The 24,437-nt window shown below is 38.4% G+C and overlaps 2 protein-coding genes across 8 annotated transcripts; one reads left to right on the top strand and one right to left on the bottom strand.

The window, feature by feature from the left end:
- Positions 1-265: 265 nt before the first annotated feature.
- LOC108872794 (trace amine-associated receptor 13c-like) lies at positions 266-19,417 on the bottom strand. Of its 7 annotated transcripts, none has more exons than XR_007810763.1 (7): positions 19,192-19,314; positions 18,246-18,819; positions 18,079-18,156; positions 17,741-17,967; positions 17,479-17,644; positions 17,247-17,374; positions 14,596-17,125 (listed from the first exon to the last, which is right to left on the bottom strand). XR_007810763.1 is itself a non-coding variant. In XM_051068318.1 (2 exons), the coding sequence occupies exons 1-2, from the start codon at positions 2,607-2,609 to the stop codon at positions 1,470-1,472; spliced, it is 990 nt and encodes a 329-aa protein (XP_050924275.1). In that variant the 5' UTR covers positions 2,610-4,247; the 3' UTR covers positions 266-1,469. The 7 variants fall into 7 exon arrangements, 1 of the variants encoding a protein (XP_050924275.1); XR_007810760.1 differs by having other exon boundaries at positions 18,079-18,339; positions 18,704-18,819; positions 19,192-19,312; XR_007810775.1 differs by having other exon boundaries at positions 18,704-18,819; positions 19,192-19,310.
- A 2,784-nt stretch (positions 19,418-22,201) lies between these two features.
- LOC108872803 (trace amine-associated receptor 13c-like) lies at positions 22,202-23,467 on the top strand. The gene is made up of 2 exons (XM_018660668.2): positions 22,202-22,374; positions 22,648-23,467. The coding sequence occupies exons 1-2, from the start codon at positions 22,202-22,204 to the stop codon at positions 23,465-23,467; spliced, it is 993 nt and encodes a 330-aa protein (XP_018516184.1).
- The last annotated feature ends 970 nt before the right edge of the window (positions 23,468-24,437 follow it).

Raw genomic sequence — 24,437 nt, forward strand, 5'->3', positions numbered from 1 at the left:
AGCCAAATATGACCTCTTCACTAAAATTATTTTAGCAGTGATCTCCCAAATCTGCCATCTAATGATCAATTGTCAATACTCATAGTGAAAAGGATATTTAACAGGTGACAGTGTGGTTAGTTTATTTGACATGAGAGGGAGGACACCGAATCATACAGAATTGACACATAATTTATGTCTCAAAAATGTCTAACACTGTGTAGATTTCTAAGATAGGGTCAGGTCCAAGGCTTGATGCACAAGCCCAGGTGACTCATGCTTCCAACAAACCGACACAATAAATTATGTATGTTTGCACTCACTTATGTTTCCCATAAGCCGTAATTTGTGTTGGAATAAGGGCTAATAAATAGATATTAAGTATTTTAATAGGAGAGTATATCTAGTTAAATACACAATACTATACTTCTTAAATCTAAACACATTTTTTTCCATCTCTATTATTTAACCAAAAGAGATTTGCATCTTCCAAACACCCAATCACATCATTTTTTGATTAAGACTTAATTTACTATCAACGGTTTTATTAGCAGAAAGTGTAGGAAAATTGTCTGTCCCTACTAATTCTAACTCATAATATCTATTATTTTTGGATAGTCTTTTGAAAGAGACAGGATATTTTACCACCGGTCACATAAAGATGTTGTGAGTGTGGCAATAGAAAAGAAAGACACTATGGTAAGTGTTCCATCAGGTGATGGAGTTGGAATCACAGTGTAAATCATAATATGTTGATAAGATGGTTGCATATAATAAAGATCTTTTGACAAAATGATCATAATATCAGTAATGATAGTGTATTGGTAATGTACAGAGAGCGTATTAGTGTGGCTGTGTCTAGTTTTTGTCTCAACCACTAATCTTATAAAATCGAAAGGGTGGGTCAAGTGCACTGACAGGGATATCTTCCAGTTTAGTCCTTAAATTACTCAAGGAGGAGATCTTGGGATATCAAAATCCAAAGTGTCAACATCATGTATTTGCATTTTCCTTCGATTCTCCTTCTGTTTGCATTAAAAGCTGCAGATGGAAGGAAAATCATATGAAGGAAAATCTAGAATAATTGAATTATATTTTCGACAGTTTGGGAAACACTCTTTCCTATTATAATATGGCATTGCCCTTGAGCACAAAGTCAAGCCCATAAAGATATGGCTTTCCCAGTTTCATGTGGAAGAACTTGACTGGTCTGCACAAAGTCTTGACCTTAAACATCAACTTAATGTCAGCATAGTTTATAAGATACATTGTTGCCACAGCTATAACTTATTACATTTGTCGTCTCTTTTAAAATTCCCCTAAGAAGTACCAGCATGCTGTTTAATTTTCAAAGGTAAAGTTGTGGGATGACTGATGATATTGCATCACTAGCATGTTTTCACTTTACACAGATGGACATGGACAAATTAATTTTGACATGACTTTTTTTCATAGTAAAAGTTATTTTAGTCACCCTACATTCTCTCTACCTACAGTATGTTTGCCTCACATGAATCACGCTGCAGTATCTGAAGTGTAACAATGAGCTTAAGGCATTTTTTAAACCAGGGGTAGAAAAACGCATATATCAGAGGGTTTAGACAGGAATTAAAATAGAACAGACATATCACAAAGGCAGCAGCTGAAGCACTGAGCAAGCTTTCCTGGGCTGTAAGAGTGACAAAAAAATATGGGCAAAGACATATTAGAAATGCAGCCACTACAACACCAAGAGCCCTGGCTGCTTTCAGCTCAGATTTCTGAACAGTTACAGTCATTGAACCCTGAAGTGTGACAGCTACAATGTGGGAGCGCATGGCACGAGCCTGAGACACAGCCACCACAAATACTCTCATATACAGAACTATAATGACAATGACAGGACCAATAAAGGTCAAAACCAGATCAGCAAGTCCAGCAATGTAGTTACTAACAACCACACACTCACCAGAGCAGGAAATATACCTGCCTGGTTGTTCCAGATTTTCCTTCACTAGCAGACTTTGAATGATTACAGAACAGATCCAACACAGAGATACACAGACTTGAGCTCTTCTTTTAGTGACTTTGGTGGGGTAATGCAGAGGATCACAAATAGCCACATAGCGGTCAACAGATATGAGCACCATGGTTCCCACTGAGGCAGAGGTAACAATGTATGCTAGATACAGGTACAAAACACACATGAGGTCACCAAGCAACCAGCAGCCGTTTATGAGCATAATTTGAAAGGACATCAGGAGGCCCACAAAAAAGTCTGAGACAGCCAGAGAGAGGAGGAGGAGGTTGGTGGGGGTGTGGAGCTGCCTGGGTAGGAGGACAAAAAACATATCAGAAAAATTGCAAAACATTTTATTTATAGAACACGAGTAATGACTGAAATACAATGATGTTATTTTCCATTAAATTCTGATATCTATATAAATGTTTTTCAAATCAATGCGACATGTCCCTCACTTGAAGTGTGAAATGGAAATGATGACCAGCAGGTTAAGAGTCGTGGTGAGCTGAGTGATGGAAGACAGTATAATGTAAGTTAGTATGGCCTCATAGAGAGGACGCCATGGCTTCTTGCAGGAGGCGTTGAGGAGTTCTGGAAAACAGAGTTCAACTTCTTCCAAGGCCTCCATCAATTACAGAGACAGAGGAAGAAGATATGCTGCTGAGCTGAAGCAGCTTTCTGTCCAAAGCTCTTTTCTAACACTGCTGATTTATGTGTGCTCCCTCCCTCCTCTGCTGCAATGGTTTGCAACCAATCAGTATGTTGTGTATCCCACTGAGGTCTTTGAAGAGTATGCGGTGTGTAGGAGATCATTTCATATGTGTATTATGTGTAGGAAAACTATTGTGTTCAACTGCATGGTTGCTGCAAGTCATCCATCTGATGTGCTGACATTGAGCCATTTGTGTGTATTTCTTGTGGCAACAGGTAACTGATGATCATGTAATCAGGTCTTAGAATCAGGTCCTGTCCTCTGGTGTTCAGATCCTACCTGCGCACTACACTTACTGGCCAAGAGAACATGGACAAAGTGAGGCCACAAGTGAAGCAGAAACAGCATAAGGGTCATGACAATGACCTTTAAGTTAACAGTCAAGTGCCAAAACAGAAGACAAGAACAAAGAAAGGGAGGGAAGAGGATTCAATCAGAAAAATAGAAGGGAGTTTTTTTTTTTTTTTCTCTAAAACTGAGATTAACATCCCTCATCCCACCCCTTTTTGACCCATCTTTCTGCCTTAGCTTTTGGTTTTGATTATCTGAGGAATGCCCCACATTGCCCACTGTGATCCCTCCTTTTGACAAGACTACAGACCTTTTCTTTCGCGCAGTTAATGTCAATTTATTTTTTTGAGCTGTTGTTTTTGTTGTGACTAATACTATGCGATGAAAAAGCGATGAAATATTTTTTCCAGAGGAGATTGATTTTTCTGAGCTTTTGCATCACAGATAAAGGCATCACAATCACACACGGCTGCCAAAGGACCCCAGTAGTTGGTCCCCTGCCTCCTCAAATGTAGCAACTGCATCCCCAACAGACCCACAAACATCCTAAAAATGATGTCTGTAACCGGCCACGGTGGAGCTTTACCTTCTGTATATTTAAGTATTATGCATTTTTGCATTCTATATTCGCATTGCGCTGTGCATGGCTCTTTGTTGATGATTTGCTAATTGGTCAGTGGTACCTTAACTAATCACTTTTCCTTGTGCCTTGTTCGAAAAAACAGCAACAACAACAACAACAACAACAACAACAAAAAAATAAACCTGATCAACAATGTACATTACATGAGTGGCCTGCAACCTTTTCTGTGAAGTAACTGGGCCTTTCTGAAGTATGTCAATGACCTCATTCTTTTACTTGTTAGTGAAAATCTGCTGTATGGTTGTCTGTGTTGTGTCCACACTGAATGTGCAGTTTGTTTAATTGGTCTCAAGGGATAATGATGATAACATGTTTACAGTGGCCCTGAAGGTCAAAGCACGACAACATTTCAGAAAACACTGCAACATTACAGAAAACACAACATTTCACAAAATACAACATTTCACAAAACACTACAACATTTCAGATTACAGAAAGGGAGGGACAACAACTTGTTTGTGATTGGACAAGGAGAGGCAGACAATTGCATGTCATTTCCTGTTTCTACTGCTTAGTTTGTTTGAAAGGATGGAGGAGGAGAGTGAAATTATAAAGGAATATTTTAAGGAAGGACATACATATGATATAATTCTTGATATGCTGTCAACATATCATGCCATTGAAATTGAAATGTCTCTTTGGAACCTGAAATCATGCCTGAAGGAATTAGGACTGAGGAGATGGGGAGGCTATGCTTCAACAAGTGACATCAGGAGGGTAATTTTAGAGGGTAATCAGAGGTGCGCAGACCTGGACAGATGTTTGGGTACTGAATTAGGTGGATGACCTTAACAGTTTCTCTGAATTGCCAGAACACATTTTCTGAAATTTCATCTCCTTTTCTCAAAACAGTCAACACAAACTCCAAAATTCAAGCTACTCTCACAAAACCTTTGACTTGTCTTGCAAAATCAAACCATTGATTCAAAACTGTTTTAACTTCATTCAAAACCAAACACTGCTGTCAGAAGACACACAAAGCCAGCTAATGTATACACACTACTCAGAAATCTTACACACTACATAAACAAATCCAAAACACTGTACTCAAGGCATAGCAGGGGAACAATCTTCATTTGCTGTAGGATATTTGCACATTCTTGCTCTCATGAAAACGTATATGAATCCTGCAGCAAAAAAAAAAAAAAAAAAAAAAAAACTGCGTTATGATTTTACAGCAAGCAATTTCATTCATTCTGAATCAACATCATGTCTCGGCCAGGTCAGGACTTCATCTACATCAGGCAGTCCTCTGTTTTGCCAAGCAACAGGGAAAGAATCCTGCAGCATCCATTGACTGGAGGGGATTTTACTATGATTTTCCAAAAATCTGGAATGTCCTGACGATGGAGGCCGCTGAGATTACAGTAAATTTGATTGCACATGTTGTCTTGCTTCTCTAGTAGTCATGCCACGAACCAGAACATGATCTATGATCGTCTAATTTCATCAGAAATTATAGCTCTTCTTGGTCTTCCTTGTCCTCTTCCTCCTCATCCACCACCTCTGACACGCACTTCTCTTCCTCTTCTGTTGTTGCACTCCATTAAATCACAGTCCAACTCACACATGCCACTTGTATTTGAAATGGCTTATATCCTGTTTACTGAATGGGTTCCATACATCACTGACTTGACACGTGTGTTCAGTTTTGAGTGGTGGTGTGTGGAGTGTTAGTTGTGTTTAACTTTTAGGGCCACTGTCACTGTGTCACTCTGGGTCAAAGTGCACCACACTACAAAATGTGTTGTTGTTGTTAGATTTTTGCAAAATGGGTTTTCAGATTTGTTTTCCCAACTGTGTGATTGATTTGATTAAGTTATTTTGGCAGTTGACAGTTTAGTTTACAAAATGGGGTTTAGTGTTTTGGCAATTCAGAAAAACTGTAATACAAACCCAACCAGTTACCATGGTGCAATACTAACTAAAGGTTTATAAGTTTGGATCACAAGACTGTGGCTTTGCTGTGGAGGAAGCATCGCTTGACATTTTCCATGCACATCACAACTTTTATCAAGCCCAAGGTGACATTTTCAGTTTGCTTGTTTTTAATCTGAGCAACATTGTAAAACCTAAAGCTATCTCATTAACTATTAAATGTGATAAAAGCAGCTAGTCTTGTCATTTGAGGGGATATGTTTGGCATTTTGCCTCAAAAATAAAACTGCCTGATTTGTAATTTGACCTCTACCTGTTAACTGGCTGATACCTGATATGAAATTCAAATTACGTTATGACTTTATAAACCTGAAACAAGCATCAAAATAAAATGGTAACGGGTAAACTGTGGAAAAGAAGTTTGCACAAAAAAGTTCCCCCACCTCAAACTGACAGAAACATGGGCAAAGGTGAGGATTTTAATGTCAGGGTTTCTGTCTCAGATCTTGAAACTTATGGTAAAGTTTTGCATTCAGCACTGAACTGGCTCAGAAAACTCAAGTATCCAAAAGAAAGCCAAACTATGTAGAACTTATTCTAACTCCCACTTGTCTTAAACTTTTCACGGACATCCAAACCCTGGTGAGTTCTGAATGCCAAAGTCCATGTTTGCTTTGAAAAGAGCATATGTTAGGAGAAGTGGAATTTTGATGGTAAGGTTTGCGCATGTGTTTGCCATGGGATACATGGATGTGTAAATGTGATGCATGGATGAGGTATCATTCCTGAGTGATGTCAGGCCTGTGGTGAACATGAACAATTCTGCCAGTGACACACACAAAAGAGCCATCATTAATTGCATTTATGTTCATGTAATGAGAGCAGATGTTATTATGATCATGTCATTATGATCATGTTCTTAGTTTACTTCACAAACCTTCACAGTCTATAAGATAGTCTGCCCAAAAGCTAGATTTTTTGTACTCCTCTTGTTGCTCCCTGCTGGATTGAGCTGTGGCAAAAAAGTTGTTTGAGTTCTACAGCAGTTAGTTTCTTTTCCACATGACACAGTGCAGGGGCCAGTACAGTTGTTTACAGGCAGTAAAACCAACCATACATTTTCTTCAGTTACAACATACATAATATTTAGGCAAGGCAAGATTCCATTTTCACTCTAAGGAGGCATCTTAGTATTCCAGGCCTTTTGAGTAGTATCTACAATAAAAAACAATCAAATAATACATGAGACAAGGTGAGGAATCCCAAAATATGGAAAACATACTGTATATAGCTTGGATAACAATCACATACATGAACCATTTCATATATGAATACTTCACTTTTATATGAAATGACAGAGATTCTAATGGTATACTATTCAATGCCTTGTCTACTTTTTGATCTCCTACTCAGGTATTTAATGACCATGACGCAGTTAGCTCAGATAATATAACATTACAACAGAGCATGAGTAGTAGTTTTGAAGCATGCTGTCACATTTTTATCCTTAGTATTTACACATGCTAATAGCTTACTATATTTTTTTCTGTTCCGTCTTCTTCATGGTTCTCTTCTGAAAAAGAAATTTTGTCTCTCCTCTGATTTCTTTCTCCTGTACTCAAGAATGGTACTGAGGAATGGCATTTTGAGGGCTGCTATCACTCTATTTTAAACAGAAAAATGTAATGAATATGCATTTTATGTGACCATAAGAAGCCTTTTGGCTGAAACCTGAATAATACAAGCCGCAATTAAAACTTATACAGAACAGTCTAATGTTTTATCTCTTACCTGACACTGAGCCATTGGTGTCTCCCACAAAAACAGCAAAAATTTGGAAGGGACTGAAATTTGAAATTTGAAAAAATGTGAAAGTTCAGTCCGATCACAACAGTTTGAAATTTTGAAACACTGTTGAGATCAGGCTGTATAGAATAGATTGAGAGTTACTATGCAGTTAGAGACAGGAAATGAACTGCAATTGTCAGCAAAGTCTCAATCACAAAAAAGTTGTTGTCCCTCCATTTCTGTAATCTGAAATGTCATTGTGTTTTCTGAAATTTTGTTGTGTTTTCTGAAATGTTGTTGTGTTTTCTGAAATGTTGTTGTGCTTGGACCTTCAGTGCCACTGTACATGTTGACCATTTGTCAATAGTTATCACAACTGACTGGATATTTTTAGGGAGGTTTGAGTTGTTTACTTGGTGGAACATCCCATGAGGCCAACACACAGTAGCCACTTGGTCAGTAATTAGCTGTATAAAGCCTGTAGCCAGTCCTTTTCCCTGAGGCCTGTTTATAACTGCAGAGGCGGCACACCAGGGAGGTCACAGCAGACACTCATTACAGTTAGCTTACATCACCTCTGCGCTTGTTGTTCTTGAAGTTCCTATGTCTAAAAACAGTATGGCAAAATGAATACATAACTTGTACTTCAAATAGAAATTCCCTCTCCCAGATTTTGAATGGAAAAATAAAAAAGCTTGCTATTTATTGAGAAAGTTAGGCCTGTTTCCTCTGTCATAACTCATTGGGCAAATCCTGGAAAAATAACTGTGACGCACAACAGTGTGTGGTCACATTTTGTGATTTAAAGTCCATGTAAAGCAAATTCAGAGATTTGTCTCTAAACACATGTTTTATGTTAGACAATAGTTCCTGAAAACATGTGTTAAGTCTGTAAACTATGTATTACTACATTGTGGAGTTCGACCGTATCACACTTTTCCATCAGTTTCGTGGTCAGGATTTTATGGGTGGGTCCTAAATGGTGGCTCAATGATGCACTGGAGCCACTCTCAGCATAACTCAGCATGCTGTAGTCCCGCAAATGCATCTTCCCTGGATGCCAGCGTTTGTAGAACAGCTTGGTCAGCGCCATATTTAAATGTTCAATGGCATTAAGAGGAGGTGGATCTGATCAGTTTTACAAATTCATTGGAGACAATGGGAAATTACAGATAATCTGCTGTCAGTTTTCCCCGGCCTTCACCCTCCCATCCCACCGACATTGCTCACTGTGTGTCTCTGTGTGTATCCTCTTGAAGATGACGGATAAAACTGGTTAGAGCAGGGGTGCCAACTCAATTTCATTCCAGGCCACATCAGCATTGTGGTTGACCTCAAAGGGCCAGTTTAACTGTAAAGACTATATAAATGTATCTACTCTCTCATATTACATAATTGCCTCAGCAATCAATTATTATTAGTTTTAATAATAACTTAATTAATAACTAGCCTTGAAAGGTAAGTTATCAGAGGTGTGTGGCAGTTGCTTTTTTCTCTTTTACCAGTCCAACCAAGCCAGTTCTCTCACTACAAATGGCAGGCTTGCCATCATTAATAAGCCCAAGCAACTTCCCCCAGGGTAATTTCATTTTATTTATGGACTACTCCACCTCACTGAAGATGTCCCTTTCCCTTGTCGTCCTGTGCATGGCGGTCACATCCAAGAGTTCCTCACTGATGGACAAGTCGGCCTTCAGGCCTCTTTAAAAATGGCTAAATGTGCCGTATCAGTATTGTCAGTGCTTTTGTCAATGGCTAATGAAAAAGCCAGAGAACTGCACGCTGCTTCAGCCAGATTTTCCGCTAGTTCCTGGACTCCGTTTGTCTCTCATCAGGGCACACCTGCTCACGTACATTTAGCATACACTGCTTTAGAAATGCACCTTCTGAAAACACTTTGAAGCTTGGACGATTTCTTAAGGTCAACAATAAAACTGGCTTTCACTGCTGCATATTTTTTTTGCTGTAACTTTTGCAAACATATTCTGCTGAGACATGCAGGCTGCTTTTTAATTCTTGAACCTTATGTTGCCTTTCTTGGCGGCTAAGGTTAGCATACATAGCTCTATGCGTGGGTGTCAATGTAAATTGTATTCCTTGGACACTGCAAAGAGGACACACCGGCTTGTCTCCATTAACCCTCCCATTGCCCTTTGTATTCTACTATACTTTTTTTCTTCTTACTATTATTGAAAAACAAAAGATAACCACTTCAGAATCACAAATGTCATGCACAACAACAAATCCTACTACTACTACTACTACACACACAGACACACACTCACATGAGGGCATATTGTCGGCCACAGGGTCACTTTGACCCAGAAGACGAGGGTTAAACACAAACATGTATTCGCTTACCCATCTCTCATTAAATTAACTTCCCTTGCATCAACTTTTCTTTTCTTGGACATTCTGGGACTATTTACATTTTTTCCAAACCCCATCACTGGCTTAAAAAGGAGGTGTGCTCCAGTGGCTGGTCATTGATAACTGCTGATATGACAAGAAATCCACACAACGATGTGCATGGGCGAACAAAACAACAAATGATGCAGTTCATGAGACATGATAAATAAAAGTGGTCAGTATGGAGATCAATTCAGGATACTCAGGGTCTCAGTATTTTTCAGATAAACTGGGTCATAAGATATCTGGCCACATATAAAGGCAAAGGTGTTAATACCTGTTAGAAATGGCTGCAGGAGCAGCGAAAGCCAGCAAGCCATCACAGCCTGCTAGCTGCATTCCATTGCCTCTCTAATCTCTTGCCAAGAATTCAGTGTCTTTTGCGTGACCTTCTCAATGCACTAAACCATACAAACAACAGAGCACATCGCCACACTGTCTCTCCTCAAAGATAATTATGGTGATGCACTCGGTTTGAACATATAAAAACTGACAGACAACCATAGTTGTATAAAGAGGTTCACAAGGTGCTTTAGAGAGACGTTCGAACCCTGCTCACTTTCACACCTCCACACATCTCACAAATCAATGGGCTGTGGTAAAATAAAGGTTAGGTAAACCCTGTCTCACCTCAGCTACTTTACTGTGGGCCTACAAGGGCTGCACTGATGGACTAACCAGTCCAAAAAGATTAAATAAAATAAAATAATAAAAAATCTCTGGTCTTGATTATAGATCAGTGTTTGGAATATGACTGAATAACACAATGTGGGACAAATAAGTTAATAGCTTAACTTCATGTAGATGAAGATGTATTGATGTAAACACCCCTTAAACAGCATAAAATAAATAAATGACCATAGTTGTTACATAATGTCCGGTATTAAAATATATGTCAGTTATTTGTTGCAGCTCAGTGTTGTTTGATTTTAATTTATTACATCTACATGCTCTCTATCAGCTGATCTGTCTTCTGACTTCCTGTCTTTTCATCTTCACTTTTCTTTAATTTGATATGTTCATTGTTTATTTTTCATGTTTTGTCTCACTGCATTGTGATTTCCTCTCTCCTGTCTCCTCTCTCATCTGCACTCAGCAGCATTCATACTTGCTTAGTGTCAATTATACGTACTGTGGATTAATAATATCAAGGGAATACAGGCTTTGAACTGTGGAGTTACTTTCAAGTTAACTTAAAACACTGAAGCAGCACCAGAGCTGATAAATTGAATGGTTGAAACAAACAACACCAAGTAAAGTGACTTGAGGCCTGATTGGGAATTCTCTTGCGTGTTGCAAGCCATATACTGACAGTTAACAGTTTAGCTTTTGTTTCAGTTTATTTAGGTTAACATATAAACACAAGCAGGAACTAAGCCAAATTAACATCAGGCCTTTTATTCATTGACCATCACAGTCTCAACTGGAGTTGCTCACTACTCTGCAGCACACTAGTGTTAGTTGTGTTTGTGTATGCAACTGGCTTTCAGCAACTAATCAGAAGGAAAATAACAACCATGTGACTGTGACAAAATATAAGACATTTTACCATAAGACTGTGAGGGCCCGACCTGCAAACAAGATAGTGGATAACAATGGGTGCCATGATAGACATCTGTAGGAAATTATGTTGTGACAATGGGTGGAAGGGTTCTCCACGGATTGAATGTTTAAGAGGGGGGTATGAAGAAAACATTGTTTAAGTCTGTGGCAACTTTAACATGATGAAGAAGACACTGTGAATGTTAACTGTAGTGTCTGCTTTTATTATGGATGCTTCAACTTATCATCTGAAACTAGGTTTTAAAAGTGCTATTTTCTGTTTCTTTGATCTTTTCTGTGAATCAAACTATTAAATTCTCCCTATATGATAATGCAACACAAGTTAGCTGAAGTTAAGGAAGGCTTATCACAGGCGTCATCCGTGATAAGGCCAAAACTGACCAATGCATAATTTTTCTTGTAACTTTTGCAAACACATTCTGCTGACAATGCAGGCTGCTTTTTAATTCTTGGACCTTCTGTTGCTTTACTTGCCTAGCTCCATGTTTGGTGTCAAATTGCTGAAATTGTATTCTTTAGAACCACCACTGCTTCGTCTCCATTAAGCACAAACATGTTTTTGCATTACTTTTTTCTAATCCTGTCACTGACTAAAAATAACGCTGTGGGAAATGGGTGATATTAAGACACTGCCATCCAGTGGCTAGAAGCTTTCATTGCACAGGTAACTAAATCAAGATGCATTCACTGTACTTCTGTAAAGCGGCATATGATTGTATTTTACGATAATCATAGTTTTTGAAAGCTTTCACCACATAAAATGAAGTAGTGGGCTTGATTTGGCCCGCGGGCCTTGAGTTTGATACCTGTGACCTACAGTTTTAAAAGCAATGCAAGTAACTATGTAGATACAAAAGAGTTGTGCAGCTGACAAATCTACAGAAATTGTGATGCAATCATGTCAACATGGACCACAATCTCAAAGCAATGTTTCCAATATCTTGTGGAATCTATGCCAGAAAGAATCAAGGCTGTTTTGAGAGCAAAGAGAGGCCATACTCAGTAATAGTATGGAGTTCCTAATAAAGTAGTTGGATGAGTGTATATTCATCAGGAAACAGAAACTACCTCTATGAGATTTTTCAATGTGGGTCCCTGTAGTAGAAGAAGCTATAGATTATACAAGGAGTCTTCCAGGGAAAAAGGTAGTGATGGTGCTCTCAAACACTGAGCCACTTTGAGGCAGTGCTGAAGATAGGACGGCACAGAACATTTGACAGTAACTTGGTGACATCTGCTGTCTGACTATTAGTACTGCATTTGTATGCAGCTACTCAGGGGATTCAGGTCTTGTGTTACATTGCTCTTACATCAGTGAGCAACTGTGGTGCTATTGTATACAGATCATTTTAAAACACACCTCCAACAATGTGTGCTCACTACGTCTCTATCCTTGGGGAAACCCATCACTATAGTGATGCCACTGTAGAATCAAAAATAATTCAAAATTAGATCTACAATAAAATAAGGTATGTAGAAAGTAGAGAAGGCCCTATCATTTAGCGTTGGTGCCAAGAAGCATAATCAGACTTCACCACAAGACCTATAGATCCAATAGAGTGATGTATTATAATTCTAGTACCATAAACTCAGAAAGAACCTACTATTTCTGATATCATGACACTCCAGCAGCGCTTGAACATCAGAATGCAGTAATAATGATCACCTTTCTATGTGGCTCATATCAGGTTGTCTTAATCAGCATGGGGCTTATTATAACTGACTCGCATTCAACATTTAACATTCATCTTCATCATCTTCATCTTCATGAAAAGTATCTCAAATCTCTGTCCTGTGTAATCAGAATCACTGTGCTGTTTCATCTACGCTATTGCGGTTAGCTTGGGTGCCCTCTGGTGGCCTTTAGTAGGCACATCAACTTCTCCATCATTCCCTTGCTGATGCTGTAGTACTGCTGGCCTGTGTGGCATGCCTCAGCCCTGACAGAAAATATGTCTTTAACTGTCTTTAATATGTCTGTTTAGCTTCTCAAGAACTGTCAGAGTGGATTTAGGAAAGGAGGGAGCACGGCTGATCCGGCTCTGTGTTTAGAAAATGAAATCAGGAAGGCTCAAACTAATAAAGACAGTGTGGTAGCTGTATTTTTTTATGTTGAGGAGGCATATGATGTGATGTGGAAGCAAGGGTTAATGATAAAATTATATAAAATGGGAATAAGAGGGAGGATGGCTAGACAGGTGATAAACTTCTTAACAGACAGATTATCATCAGTAAGAATAGGAAGAGAACATAGTAGTAAGTATTTAGTGGAAAATGGAACTCCCCAATGGAGCATAGTCAGTCCAGTGTTGTTTTCAGTTATGATAAATGAAGTATTCAGTAAAGTAGATGGATCTATTGTAGTATTATTTGCAGATGATTGAGTTATGTGGAAAAAGGGGGAAAAACATAGAGTTCATAGTTGAAAAGATGCAAGAAGCTATTAAAAAAAAAGTAGAGGCTTGGGCAATGGGGTGGGGTTTTAGGTTTTCAGTGGCAAAGACAAAGAGAGAATTCAGGACCAGTTTAACCTTAAACTGTATGGGAAAATTTTCGAAAAAGTGCAGTGTTTCAAATATTTAGGTATTTGGTTGGATAAGAATCTTAATTGGAAAAATCATATTGAGAAATTTGTTGATAAGTGCAAGAAGGTACTAAATATAATTACAAAAACATTACTGAAGAAACTGGATACAATTCAATATCAGGCCTTGAGAGTCTGTTGTGGTGCCATCAAAACAACTCCAGTAGCAGCACTGCAGGTAGAAATGAACAAAATGCCACTGGAAATCAGAAGAACCCAAATAGCATGAACATACTGGGAAAATTTAAAGGGTCATAAAGAGAATCATCCACTCAGAGGAGTACAACAGTTCAAGAGCTTTGCTGGGTAATAGAGAACACAGTCAATGGAATAGGGATAGGGGATATAAAGTTAAGCTCCACTGTGCCATTCTCTGTTGTCCCACCTTGGTTGTTAGAGGAGGCAGTTGTTGACATGCATCTTTTAGAAAGGCAAAAACAAGACAGGATGGACAATACTCAGTAAAAAACAGAGTGTCAGTTTATCTCTTAGAGAGTTGAATTTAACTCAGTTAAAAAAGTATTAGTAAAATTTACTCTATGGCCAGTGTCAACTTCTCAGAGTTAATTCTACTCAATTCAGTGTCAAAATTAACAATGAAATGTGTAAAAAATATTTAACACTGGTTTTTTCACACTGTTCAGAGTAATATGATCACACTTTATGAAGCTATTTTTACTCCAAATTTAGTTTTAAAATGACTCTGTAATGTGTAACAATATTTAATTTTTATTTCTCTGCAGTGTTATTTTTTACATATTCAGATGCTATATATTATTATATGTGTAACTGTTGTGATCTAACCTATCAAATGGAAATAAATATAAACATACAAGGTTACAGCATTTATTATTATGCCTCTCATATAATTAACATAACAAAGCATTACTTATGTTAATTATCATAACTATCATAACTGTTCAATACAGTTCTGTGATGCTCAAAAGGCCTGGGATAATGCAAGTTGTCAACATGAAAGACAACAAAATCTTGCTTTGTCTTGGTCACTTCATAGGCATGGAAATGTTCTTGAAAGGTTACTGTACATAAAGGCAAAGTGAGTAGCAACAGTTTCTCATGTATTATCAGAACTGACTCAATCTGGTAAAACACAGAGATTTCAGACCCTACTTTGCCACAAATAACCAAATGTGGACAGTAAACAAACCCATTCTGTTTAGCCCAGTTAACTTTCATAACTTCAACACTACTGGACACTTGCATTACCATGGCGATTCCAGAACCTCCTTTTACCATTGCTAAAGACACTCTTTTTCCTGGACCAATGTCTAACTGACTAAAGGTTGTTGAAGATTGCCAAACGTATGCCATATAATTCTGGTGTTTTTTGGCCAGTGTTTTTAAATGATTTGAGCTGTCTCTTGAAAAAATTGTGCTTACCTTCATAGCGCATGCACCAACTATGAAGTACAGGTCCTATTCTATTTTGCATGCAGTCAGGATAATGGACAAGAAAATGGTGCTTTGCTTTTTCTGGGGAAACAACATCTTGAACAGTTTGTGGTGTTCCACAATCAAATGTTTTAAATATACACACAGACCTTGAGATAACATGGGAGAAAATACAATGTTAACTATCTGTAATAATAAAAGAAGTAGGCTCTAATGTTGGTCGGTAGAGGTTACCAAATCTCCAAACTTGAGGGGAACATTCCTCAATAAGCACCATGACTGAACTGCATTCAGTCCCAGATCATTGGACTCTCCACCTAAATTCACAACCACTGGCCTATTGTTTCTCTCCATGAATCCATAATCAAAAGTTTGTATTCTGAACTTCAGCTCTTCAGCTCAGCTCTCGTTCTTCTTTGAAATATGCAAACGATAACTTTGGTTCGCACTGGGCCACCCCTTCCAAAACATCATGCATCACATCAACTGAGAAGTTCTCAGTTGTGTGGAAGTATGTCAATGAATGCAATAAGCATGAACTCTTCACACCAAAAATGTAAGGAAGAGATGAATTACGAGCCATTTCTTGACAGTGAGCAGTGTGGATGTCTTTGGTGTGCAACACTATTTTGGGAGAATCTTCAGAGAATTCAGTTTGAAAGTCATCTTTTTCAGCTAAACAAAACCTGCAACAGTACCTCGCACTGAAAGACTCCACCAGACCAAACAAGCCTAAATTATCACCAGTAACTTGTACCACACTGCCACGAACACGACCACCGTATAGTGGAATCTCAATACCATCACTCTATAACACGTTAATGTCTCGAACAATAGGAGAATTTCACTAAAACCGTAATGTTTAAGATCTTGTGCATGAAATAAAGCACAAAGGTGTATGTTGGCCAAAAAAGAATTCCATTTTGAAGAGAAGTTTCTTAAGGTAAAATATATTGCACCTAATTTATGAATACCTCACTTGGAACCAAGAGGATTTGGTACCTCAAAGTCATCATAGAACATTTGGATCTGCACTCTGTGCTTTTCAGTTGAAAACAGAGGATGAGTCTTCATTAAAGATCCATCACAAATATCTCTGAGCCTTGAATCACCAGTTCCTGAGTTTTTCAACATTTCTGCAATATGCTGACTTTTAAATATTGATTCCAATGTCGATAAAATTGGAACATACATTAATTTATCTTGAACAACTGTCTGATCATATGTTCCAGTCTTTTTATGTTGCCTTGTGTCAAATCTTGAGCCAATTACACATTCAATTGGTTCTACAGTTTCCCACTTGTCTGATAAAAATTTTGATCGCTTGTATTCTGAATTGAGAACTGTGAAAGGGTTCTCTAACTCCTCAAAACATGCTTCAACTTTCTTGCACATTTCAGTTTCTCTTTCATTACTGAAAACATGCTTAATGACAGAATTAATGAGACTTTGGCCTACACCTGCTACCTTTAGATCAGAAATTATAGCTGCACAACTATTTACAAGGTCTGCTGAAGATAATTCCGACTCAGCCTCTATATTTTCAGGCACCACATCAACATCCGTAGCATTATTCGAGTCAAGAACACTTTGACAAGGTGAAAAGTCACCTTCTGCACAATCAAATTAACTGCTTACATGGCATTTGTTCAGGTGCTTTCTAAATGACGTACCAAAAACATAATGGGCCTTAAAGAGTTCGTCAAGGGCTCCCACTGAACATGTCACCTTACATGGAAGTGCATGCTTGTCAATCACAATGTAGAAGGCATGAATGGTGCTTCTTGTGAGTCCCTGAACAAGAAGGTAGGGCTGACTGCTTTGGGTAATGTTGTCTAGATGCTGCTGTATACTGGTTCCAGCCTACATCAACACATTCAACAGCAGTATTTAGTGACCAACCTCTGACAGTGGATCAGATTACCTCACTGTGCATTAAAATGGAGTTGATGGAAAGTATATTTTAAACAACTTCTTAACACACCTTTAGGAATTTGATGAGGTTATCGACAGCTTGAGATGCAGACATCTTTCCTGGCCTCTTTCGTCCTTGTGCAGATGCTGGTAGCAGATGTAGCAGCAGCAAGATAGCAGACATGTCACTGTCCCAGTCTACAGACCAACAAACATCAGATTAACATTATGCCACAAATACATTAAATTGGCACAATTAACAATATACCCAACAAAAGCAATTAAAACAGTCACAGTCATACCATTCTCAACTTCAGCAGCTGACTCAGCATTGCACATTTACTACAAGGTGGTGGGTCCCAGTCCATGGTTTTCCTTTACAACTTTTGCTTTCAGATTGGTGGGCCACCTCTCCAAGGATCTGTTGGTAGTGACCTCACCAAAGAGGAGTCTGAAATTTTGTTCTATCTATAATGCAAAAATACAGAAGATAGAAATGAGTGATGAGTGACACCGCATGCAGCATGGAATATTTCAGTGATTCAACAATTGAAGATATCTCACCAGTCCTGGTGTGTCCAAAAACCGTGGGAAGACTGAGAAGACATCTGCTGCTTTCTTTTCATCGTTCACCATTGCATGACGATAAATGAAGGTAGCTTTCATCTTCTCGCGGATAGTGTCTCCATCAACACAGTGTCTCAAAACAGCAACAGCTGCTTGCACATCCTCATCTGATAACACTGTGTCAGCAGTGAAGGATCGGGATTGACCGTAGCCTGGCCCACCAACTGAAGAAAAAATACAATTTTATTTACTCCTGCTTTAAATTCCAGCAATATCATATGTAACTGTTAAGTAAACTTACTTTTGGGAGATTTGCTAACTGAGACACTTCTTACCTCTGCAATTTTTCTTTGATTGGTCTTCAACCGCCACGCAAGGTATCCCGAACTGCTCTCTGGATCGTAGCAATGTTCCTGTATAATTAAATCCATGCAGACTGACAATGCCATTAACAGTTCTGAGGCAATTATGTGTTTAATGATGCCAGGACCCTTTTACTTACATATCCATGTTGTGAATATGGGTCCTCCAGATATGGAAACAGAGCAACTATGCCCTGTGCATGCATCACTCTTACAGTTTTAGGGGGAGATGTCCTAATATATAAATTAAATGATAACCATCACTCAACTGGCATTAATAATCCAATACTAACAATGTTTCTTCATAGCCTACATGTATGATTTTATCCATGTGTTTATCTCAGCAGCAAGTATGTTTATCATATATTATCTTTCTTCTGATTGCATCTGTCAGGGATTTAGTTTTTGCATACTCTTGCATGATGTGTTCACCGCCAGGCTTTGTTGTTAGGATTTTTTCAATCAACTTAAACTGAAATAAGAAATGAAGTCTGAAAATTCTAAACCATAAGTAAAACTGGAAAATGATTAATAAAAACACTGCACATCAAATGCAACAACATCCAGATTAGACTTAACAACAGTGTCCACTACCCACCACTTTTGCCTCATAGTTTATACGGCATGGCCTTGTAGGTTGACTCCCTTCGGCGGCAGCTGCTTCTTCAGGAGGGTCACACATCGTGAAGTTCAGAATGATAGTATCATCAGATGCTGAGGATGATAATGATGATAGAGACAAACCTATGCATTAACCTCTGTGTCCGACTGGTCATACACCTTCATATCTAGCTGTCTGCCTTCTGGTATGTTAAATTCTAGGCACACTGAAGTAAGTAACAGGAAGGAAAAGCAGAAAAAAATACAGAAATTGTTACAAAATTTGAAAGGCCATGCATTTCCTTCTGATGAGAATCATGTCTTCACAAAATGCTCATGAGTTGAAGTCAATGGGTCATTCTCATTCATTGTAAGGCACAACAGAAGCAATTATTAACTTAGGTAGTTCAGAGGGAATGTTTTTTTATGATGAAGTAAGTGTATTGACCGAGTAAAAATTGTTTTATGCCTGATGTTATAACTGACCTTCTTTCATGAGAGCATCAAATGTTAGGTCACACAACCTAACATACTTCTGCTCCCGCCAAACAAAACACGCAGCAGCATATTCTGTTCAAATAAACACAGAGGAAAAATAATAACCAGAAAAAGAGTTGAACAAAGACTTACTTAAGCAATATTAACCGAGAGGGTGTGCTTTAACGTCATTCGAGCACGACAGTGATGCGGTCAGGACCGAGGCGCGCTGTCATGTGATGTCATGTGATGCGCTTCGGTCCTGACCGCATCACTGTCGTGCTCGAATGACGTTAGAGCACACCCTCTCGGTTAATATTGCTTAAATATCATCAAACCGATGGGTACATGTTGCCAACATGCCCTCAGTCGACATTAATGAAACTATAAAACCCTGTTTAGTTGAAAAATAATTAGTACACAATGTTGCCAGCATTTGAATGTTAACGGTACTTACCTGACTCGTGGCGCCACACTGGAGAAAATACGCGTGCCACGAAGCTTCCAAGACCGCATGCATGCAGGCACTAACCATCACTCTATAGAGTTGAATTTTTCACTGCATGTGTACAGAACTTTACACTGACTTCTACTGCTAGAGATGGTTTACTCTCCATAGAGTTGTGAGTACTCCATCTAGGTTAAAATAGGTTGACTCTGAAATATTGACATTTTTTTTTTACTGTGGGATAGGGTTAGGGTCAGGGTTATCTCTAATATACACTGATGTGTCAAAAACAGATAATAATATAGTTGGGATAGCATTCACCATACCAGATTTAAGTAAAAATGTCAAACAAAAGGATCAGCAACAACCTATCAGTATTCACAGGATGTTAGCCATTCTGTTAGTACTCAGATAAAATTCAAAATGCTGTTAATATGGATGAATATATATGCTGTGTACAAGCGAAGCTCATGTACACACATGTAAAGACACCCAGTAACCAACAGCCAATGAAGACAGATATCACCTGACAACTGCAGGAAACCCACAAGGAAGTGTGTGCTGTCTTAAGCACTGGTTCAGGGAGCAAATATCATTGGGGTTCTTCCAAAGTCTGAGAAGCAGAGAGGGGTGAGAGCAGAGGAAGACTGGCATATGTTTGGCTGATTGTTTCTGAATGATTCAGAGAATTGGCTATTTATGGCTGCCACCTTTTCAGTAAATAGGAAACAAAGATGTTAGCTGAGAGGTTTGTGTCTGGAGGATGTGGTTGAAGGTGGAATTCCAGATGTCTCTGGTGCTGCTGATCTTATTATTCTAAAAACAGTTTTTGTTTAGATAGTTAGCAGTTGTGTTATCTTTGCCAGGGATGTGATGAACTGTGAATCCGAATGGCTGCATAGCAAGGTACCAAGGTTTCTCCTTTCCTAACCACTTTGATGACCACCAAGATGCAAAGGAGAATTGATAAGGAAATATGAAAAGAGAACCATCTGACTGCACTTACACAAGGTGCTTTTTTAAAACTAACTTTATTAATAAAACATGGAAGACGTACAGTGACAAACACAGTATTGTAGGCTACAATTGAACAGGGTTTCCTATCCAACACTTATAATGTACGAACATGAAATGAGTATACAAGTTGAGAAAGCTGAACCATTAAAATAATGATGATAAAAGGAATTGTGCAAGGGTCCAGGGGAAATTATATTCAGATAGAAATATATAGTTTCCTGTTATGGGCACTTTTTAAAAATATGTTTATTAAGTAAAGAAAATATTTTTTTTAGAGAGGGGAAGGAAGGAGGCAGTGTACAATGGTGCGCTGCTTTAAATGGTGCTCCAAGGAATTGTGGAATGGCATTCTCTCCTATCATAAAGGAATGTCCAGTGTGTCCAATGCTAAAGGAGGTAAAATATGCCTCTGCCAAGTGCTGCTGGGTATTTTCAGTCATCTTTTGTAGGCCCTCTCTTGTGGTTGGGAGACATTTGCACACTCTAGATGCCAAGCAATTGGTAAACCTGTTTCAGAAGGGTGAACAAAATGTTAGAGCCCTGGTCAGTGAAAATCTCATGGGGGAAAGCAACTCTAGAGAAGCCACCACCTTTGCTTTGACAGATTTCAGGGGAACACCTCCAGATATTTTGTAGCATAATCTGCGATGACCAGCATTAAGACATTTCCAGCTATACTCTTTTTCAACTGGACCAACAATGTCCATACCAAGATGCTCAAAGGGGGTAATAATGAGGAGAGGATGGAGTGGAGCCTTAGAGTCCTCTACCTGCTGTCTTGGAGATGGAAGTTAACACATATATAGTCTAGCAGTTGCTTTGGTAACTGACTGTAACAAGATGTGCAAGAATGTGCATTTGCTGAAAGCACCACTTAGACTAAGTCCAGCCACACAGAGCTGTTAGCATGGCTTTTCCTCTTTCTCCTCTAATTTTAATGCTAGGCTTGGTCGAGAAATTAAATGACAGTCTTAAAAATACAAATTTGAAATACAGCATTGGCACATGATTGACATGTTGCCAATGTAAGTTACAGAACTGGGACATTGTCAGTTGCTCAGGTGTTCATGACACAGGACGGATGGTTAAAATGCAAATTCAGCAGCTGGGGAGGCTTTAAGATAGAACAATAGTTCAATAGCTGTAAAGAAAAATGCTAAATTTGCAATTTCTTTTCCAAAGTAACAATGAATGACTCCAATGTGGGGGAGCTTGCAGGAATACCATTTGCTATAGCCCCAAATTTCCATAAGAAAATCCTTGTTTATTTAAAGTCAGGGCTTCATATTGACTAATAATGAAATGAAATAAATTTATTATTATTATTATTATTATTATTATTATTATTATTAAACCTTTCTTTGATTTGGTTAAAACCAAACCACATGTTCATGCTTTAAAATAATGGTAAATATATTTGATCATTACATCACAAAAGAGATGCAATTTCATGGGGAAAAGAGGGAGGAGCTAAAAAACTCAGCTTTATGACAAAAAAAAACATGAGCCAGAAAACTGCAAGAGGTTGGCAGCTTCTCCTCTCCTTTTCTGAATATGGAGACCCTGGAAGGAGCTGAACTCTGCTTTCCACAACTCCTCAACACTTCATGCAGGAAGCCATTGCAGCATCATGCTGAGACCATATTCCTTTACATCCTGCTGTCCTGCATCTCTTTGCTCACTGTGGTTCTCAACCTGCTGGTCATCATCTCTATCTCTCACTTCAGGCATAAGATAAAGCATTACTAAAATAACATCTTAAAATAATGTCTTAATATCAGACACTTAATATCTGAAGAGTTTACGTTATAATAGATTGTTAATATTAACAAGATATTGTTATGAAAATATAATGTTTTGAAATGAAAGTATTCTCAACAATTTACATGTACTATGTTTTGCATTAAACATACTTGTATAGTATTACTAGTAGTCTGTCTGTCTTTGTGATCATCAGTGATTAATGATATGAATGTTGGAATCCTTTACTTTCTCTCCAGGCAGCTCCACACCTCTACCAACCTCCTGCTCCTTTCTCTGGCTGTTGCAGACTTCCTCGTTGGCCTCCTGCTGATGCCACTTCAAATTCTCCTCATAGGGGGCTGCTGGTTTTTGGAAAGCTTCATGTGTGGACTGTTTTACTATGCCTCTTTTATCCTTACATCTGCCTCAGTGGGTAACATGGTGCTCATATCAGTTGACCGATATGTGGCCATTTGTGACCCTTTGTGTTACCCCACCAAAGTCACTCAAAAAAGAGTTCAAATTAGCATTTGTCTGTGTTGGGTCTGTTCTGTTTTATATAATGGTGTGATACTGAATGCCTTCCTAAAACATCCAGATAGATATAATACGTGCTATGGAGAGTGTGTAGTTGTAATTGGCTTTATAACAGGAGCTGTTGATGTCATATTGACCTTTATTGGCCCTATTGCTGTCATCATACTTCTGTATATGAAAGTATTTGTGGTGGCTGTATCTCAGGCTCGAGCAATGAGGTCTCATATTGCAGCTGTCACACTCCAGGGCTCAGTTAGTGTAACTGCAAAGAAATCTGAGAGAAAAGCAGCCAGGACTCTTGGTGTTGTTGTGGTTATGTTTCTAATATGTTTTTGTCCATATTTTTATCCCTCTCTCGTGGGCCAGGACATGTCAACCAGTGTGGCATTTTCAATTTTTGGGGTCTGGCTACTTTATTGTAACTCCTGTCTAAATCCAGTGATCTATGCTTTTTTCTATCCCTGGTTTAGAAAATCTATTAAACTCATTGTTACACTTCAGATATTGCAACCTGATTCCTGTTATGCACACATACTGTAGAAATGTCTTTAGAATACTTAAAATAAGGAAAAGGTTTGCTGTCACTACTTGTCTAATGATTAGATTGTGTATCAGCATAGATTCTCTCAGAATCTTGTTACCACAGTGGTTTCCTTTCAATTTTTCTTTTATCAGTGTTAGAGTATTGCTCATGTCTTTGGGTCACTGAATTCAACAACTTTATATTAGTTGGATAAGAACTGGCTTTTTTTTTTTGTTGTTGTTGTTGTTTATGCAAAAACACCCATGTATTCGAACACTATTATGACTCATTTATTTATTCTGTGTGAATAAACCTATGTGAAAAATGCCCAACTGTTTTTTCTTCATGTCGTTAATGTTGCCTGCTTGGTTTTCAAACAACATTTAGACAAGTTTAATTTAAGTTTAGTTTATTACTTGAGTGACTATTTTGCTTTAAAACATCCCCACCTTAAATGCTTTTGCAAACAAAGTAAAATCTCCTGCAAAGACAGTGACAAACAAAATACACAGAAAAAAGTACATCATATATAGATATTATAACTGTGAAATAATGCTGTTATGTTCTTTTTTGTAATTCTAAAAATTCCAAGGTTTTATAGAGATGAACAATGTATAAGTTGGAACATATATTTTAAACTGCATCAGGCTTTTCTACACTTTTTAGGCCCACTTGAGTAGGTACACTGATCAGCCACAACATTAAAATCTCTGACAGAGGAAGTGAATAACATTGATCATCTCATTACAATATAATGTTCTGCTGGGAAACCTTGGGTCCTGGCATTCATCTGGATCTTACTTAGGTGCCTCCCCCAGCAGAACAATTCACCCATCACACAACAAAATCTCCTCAGAAATGACTTGTGGAACACGAGTCAGGGAGTGCTGTTGCCATTAGGGGGGTCTCTTGGTCTACAACAATGTTTTGGTGGGTGGCACTGTCAAAGTAACAGCCAGACACAGATGATGTGCGTTATTCACTTCA

The sequence above is a fragment of the Lates calcarifer genome, linkage group LG1 (assembly GCF_001640805.2).
Source record: "Lates calcarifer isolate ASB-BC8 linkage group LG1, TLL_Latcal_v3, whole genome shotgun sequence".
In the NCBI taxonomy this organism is placed as follows: Eukaryota; Metazoa; Chordata; class Actinopteri; family Centropomidae; genus Lates; species Lates calcarifer.

Coding starts and splice junctions, on each gene's coding strand:
- LOC108872794 (XM_051068318.1), bottom strand. CDS start 2,609: ATGGAGGCCTTGGAAGAAGTTGAACTCTGTTTTCCAGAACTCCTCAAC. Junction 2,287..2,436: donor ATTTCCATTTCACACTTCAA/GTGAGGGACATG, acceptor CCTCCTACCCAG/GCAGCTCCACACCCCCACCA.
- LOC108872803 (XM_018660668.2), top strand. CDS start 22,202: ATGGAGACCCTGGAAGGAGCTGAACTCTGCTTTCCACAACTCCTCAAC. Junction 22,375..22,647: donor ATCTCTATCTCTCACTTCAG/GCATAAGATAAA, acceptor CTTTCTCTCCAG/GCAGCTCCACACCTCTACCA.